Source organism: Apis dorsata, unplaced genomic scaffold (assembly GCF_000469605.1).
Source record: "Apis dorsata unplaced genomic scaffold, Apis dorsata 1.3 scaffold_52, whole genome shotgun sequence".
In the NCBI taxonomy this organism is placed as follows: Eukaryota; Metazoa; Arthropoda; class Insecta; order Hymenoptera; family Apidae; genus Apis; species Apis dorsata.
The window spans coordinates 3260462-3264929 of NW_006263353.1; the positions used below are offsets into that span (position 1 = coordinate 3260462).

At 37.7% G+C, this 4468-nt stretch overlaps 1 protein-coding gene across 4 annotated transcripts in view; it reads right to left on the bottom strand.

Annotated features, from left to right (window-relative positions):
* LOC102677145 (putative aminopeptidase W07G4.4) overlaps window positions 1-4468 on the bottom strand; it is a 31821-nt gene that overhangs the window by 17189 nt on the left and 10164 nt on the right. For all 4 annotated transcript variants that reach the window (XR_004151770.1, XM_031515024.1, XM_031515025.1 and 1 more), the window contains exon 4: window positions 796-943. Coding sequence is in view for 3 of the 4 variants with exons in the window: in XM_031515024.1 (XP_031370884.1) it covers window positions 796-943 (148 nt within the window). In the remaining variant the exon portion in view is untranslated. The remainder of the gene's footprint in view (window positions 1-795; window positions 944-4468) is intronic.

The following is a 4468-nucleotide window of genomic DNA, read 5'->3' on the forward strand; positions in this document are numbered from 1 at the left end:
CTGAAATATTAAATACAATAATTTTTAATCGTGCACGAGGGAGGCTCGGAATTTTTTAAACATTCGTCGAGAAAATGCATGGACGACGTGTCCCGACGTAATGTCGCGTTGAGACGTATATATACGCGACTTTTTCTCGCTTAATTAAACGCCCGAGATTCTTGCAGGGTACGTGCAAGTGGAACGGCCTGAAATTTACATTCTCTCGACCGCGAGGAACGCGAACAGGACGGTTAAATCGTCGCGCGTTCTCCGCCTAGAGAAGATATCGGGGTTGATGGACCCTTGCAAAATACTTTCTTATATAATTCCTGCAATATTCATACGCGAGACATTTCAACATTGTCCATGATAAATGCAATAAGCAAAAATTCCATCGAATATTCATTCGAATCCACAAAAAAAAAAAAAATTTATTAACTAAAATATACTACAATTTCTTTCATAACCTCAATTTTCAACGTACTTGAAACATCTTGTTAGATTTTAGAATTCAAAATAAAAATTGATATGTAAAAATATCGATTGAAATTAAACTGAATAATATATAATTTAATTATAACAATTATATGAATGAAATAAACGTAAGTATAATGAGTAGTTAACTGTCGCATGGCGCTAGTATCGCGTTTCCATAAAAATGGCCTCTAGCAAAGATTTCTTTCTAGACAGGGATACACGAGGATTTACGGGCAATCGGATACGAAATGAAACGAAAGGATGTCGGGGACATTTTTTAGTCCGCTCGAAGACAAAGCAGACAGGAAGATTTTGGTTCGAGGAACGACGACTTACCGATGTCTCTCGCGACGTATCTTCCACTCTCGAGCGCCGAGGCCAGCTTCACGATACCTTGAAGCTTCTTGCTACAAATCGGACTCCAGACGCCCAGTTGACACGCCTTGTAGCAACGATCCGGGCACGTCTCTCGCACCTCTAGCGGCTATAACAGGAAGCAGTGGAGAGGATTCGTGGTTATGCAAACTGATTAAACAATATTTGATGCGATTAATAATTTATTTTAATTATTTTAATGGCTAACAGAAGAGCGATGAAATTGTCGATTGAACTATTGGCAATGATAGAAGAATTCGTACAACGGCTGTGACAGAAAGAAAGAACAGAAAATGGAAGATTCGTGGATACAGATGTATGTAACATTAAAAAAAAAAAAAAGAATATTTCGTAAATATTGCGTTTAATTATATCGTAGAAAAAGTATATGCAATTAAATTGTGAAATTGTTGCGAAGCTGGAATTGGACGGGAATTGTTTTTATTACGAAAACTTCAACTTTTTTTTGCTAAAATTAATAATTCATGTCGGTGGTGAATGGAAGGGGGGGTTGATTGAATTATTGGCAGGTTTGTTGGAAAGGTCAGGGACTCGAACGGATCGATGGTCAATCTGGAACTTACGTCAGTCACTGTTCCATGTTATAATTTTACAGTGACTGTAAACTGTAGAGTGGAATGAAGTGAAAAAATAGGTCGTGGACATATTTAATTGACCAATAATTACCTCGTAAGACAATAACTTTGAAAAAACTCTTAATTATCTATCAACCGAGGGAGTTGCCGGAATTATTTTCATGGAAAATTTCTATACAAATCTCATCTTTAATTATAACACACAAAAAAAAAATCTATTTCATCGTACTATCCATACCAATAAAAAGAAACCAGGCCTTCCAAAGACCTTCCTCCAAAGGAAGCCTGGGAAGAAAAATCGATAAAGAATTAACCCCGAGAGGGCAAGACCAATGTCCAAGGGTTGTAACGTTCTCCTGACGTGACTGAAACACGGTTTTCTCAAAAGATACTCATCATATACCATTAATAAGGAACAAAAGAAAGAAAGAAAGAAAGAAAAAAATGACCATCTTAATCCCTCAATCTTCCAACAATCAACGCACAAATTCTCTCTCGAATGAAAAGAAAGATAAGAAAGAAAGAAAGAAAGAAAAAAATGAAAATTGATCCTACGAGTCACGTGATACGGATCAAAGAGGTCAACGGTCGCGTTAAAGAAACGTGAGAAGGGAATAGGGGAGGGAATAAGGAAAAGAAATTCACGGAGCGAGGACTCCAGTTTCCGGCGGAAACTTATACGGAATATTTCAAGAGGCGAGGAAACGGAGAGTTCTCTCGCGCCATAGACACGTCGAGTTCTAACGCGGCTCCCCTCATTCCAAGCTTTGTTCTCAAAAAAATATCAAAGCAGATAATCCTCTTAGTGAATCGTTTCATAATTTCGAAAAACCCACGTTTCATTCGACGGACGTCCTCATTCCTTTTTTTCTTCGACAACTTCCTCTTCTCTTTTTTTCTCTTTCTCCCTCCTCCTTAACCGTTCTCTCCTCTTTAAAAAATCGCGAAATTACCCTTAATCCTCCCTTCTCCCGTCTTTTTCTGCTTCTTTCTTTTTTTTTCTTGGGAGAAAGTTTCAGATTCAGGCAAGATAGGTTTCTCATCTTCGTTATCCGAACGCCCGGCATAGTTCCGCGTTAATGTATTCGCTGCTCGTATCGAAGCCGCGTGTCTGTCTATTATTTCGAAATAGGTGAATAGTTTACGAATACGTACGTGGTTGGCGATACCCTGCGACGAAATCGAGGCAACATTATGTAACAGATTAGACCGCTAAATACATCCCTTCTACCTTCCCCCGTAACACATCGACGTAATACGTTGGACTTGTTATCCAAGGGTGAAGAGCGAGAGACAGATTTGTCTGTTAACGTTTCGTTATTTCTTACGTTATTTCTCGTCGAAGATGATTCTCTCATTTTATTTTGCATTGAAAAAAATTGGTCGAAGAAATTAAATCGATTGACAAATTATTATTAAGATTTAACGTTTTATGGTGGTTGATGATGCTTTTTAATATTGCTTTATCGAAATGAATTAAATATTCTAGAGAAGTAAAATTATTTTGCTTTGTAGATTAAAAATTGTACGTATTTTTTTTCTTTTGAAATGTGTCGAAGTTTTTTCAATTAAATTTTTAAGAAATTGTTATTACTAGATAGTTAGGAAGTTAATTTAAAATCAATTTCGAAACTTTTACCTTTACGGGTTATTTAATATTCGAATTAATATTCGTCTGGTATGACACCAAGATAATCTCATAATCGAATCTCGCGATCGATTACATTCCATCATTCTCAGGGCAAATTTCGTAGCGCCCTGGGAAAGTTTGGGATATATATACCCCAATCAGAACTTTCTTCGTAGTTCGTCGAAACGATATCGGCGTAATAACGGCTGAAATTCCGAATGTTTAAAAGAGCCCGATAATTTCAATCGAAGCAACTGAAATTCCTGAAGCACCGAAAGTCGAGTAATATTCGAAGCGGGGTTAAAATACCTGAAGCTATTTCAATCTCGTCGTTGACCACTTTCTTCTTTCTCGACGAAAAAACTTGGAAAATTCTTCGAAACATTGATAAAACATCGAACTCGAAGGAAAGTAAAAAAAAACTTCCTTTTCCCGAAAATAAAGAAAAGAGAAAACAAAATTGAAAAAAAAAGAAAAGAAGTATCTTTTCCTAAAGAAATAAAAGAAAGTAGAAACATGCCAGAAGAAGAAAACAATCATTACTAGAAAAAAAGACCATTTTATCATTCCATAGAAGTTAACTCAAGGAAGAGATAAAAGAAGAAATGGAAGAAACGGAAAAGAAAAGAAAATTTCCATTTTTAAAAAAATAAGAAAAAAGAAGGAAAAAATTTACTACAAAAGAAGTCTCATGTTTCCACAAAAGTAATCAAAAAAAAGGAAACGAAAGCTTCATTTCCCCTCAAAAATCAAAAAAGAAAGAAAAATAATTTCAACAACATCGAAAACAACTATACCTAGAAAAACTCTCTTCTTCGAGAAGAAAATAAAAACTCACCACTAATGTAACCGAAATAAATGCAATCTCTAAACAAAGTTACAAGCAAAATATCCAAGATAGAGAAGAGACCTCTCTAGACACTCGAAAAACAAAAAAGAAAAAAAAGGAGTATTAATCGTTTCCTCGAGGGAAGGATGAAACTATGAAGAGAAGCATCTTAGGGCACGGAAGAAGAGGACGAGGTACAAGAAGCGGCGTCGGAATTCCTAGGGCGTCTTTAGGTATTTGGAAAATGATGCCCCGTATTCGCATCCGGTCCTCCGAAGGAAGGAGTTGGCTAAACGACGAGGAGGAAGCGAGGGCGCAAAGAAGGGAAAGCGCGTCAATGGATCCAGACACACGAAGAGATCCTTCCTGGGCCTCGAGTATTTCGCTAATTAGGTCGGCCAGCCGGCCGCCTGGATTTCGGAACGCGAGGCATCCACTATTCTTGGCAAGACCACTCCTCTTCATCCCTCTCCCCCGCACAACGTCTTATACTGTTCACCATCGTGAGCGAAGAAGATCCCCCTCCCTCCCTCCCTCCTTCCCTCGCGTATTCGCGGTTTAAAGCACGAGGCGGATACG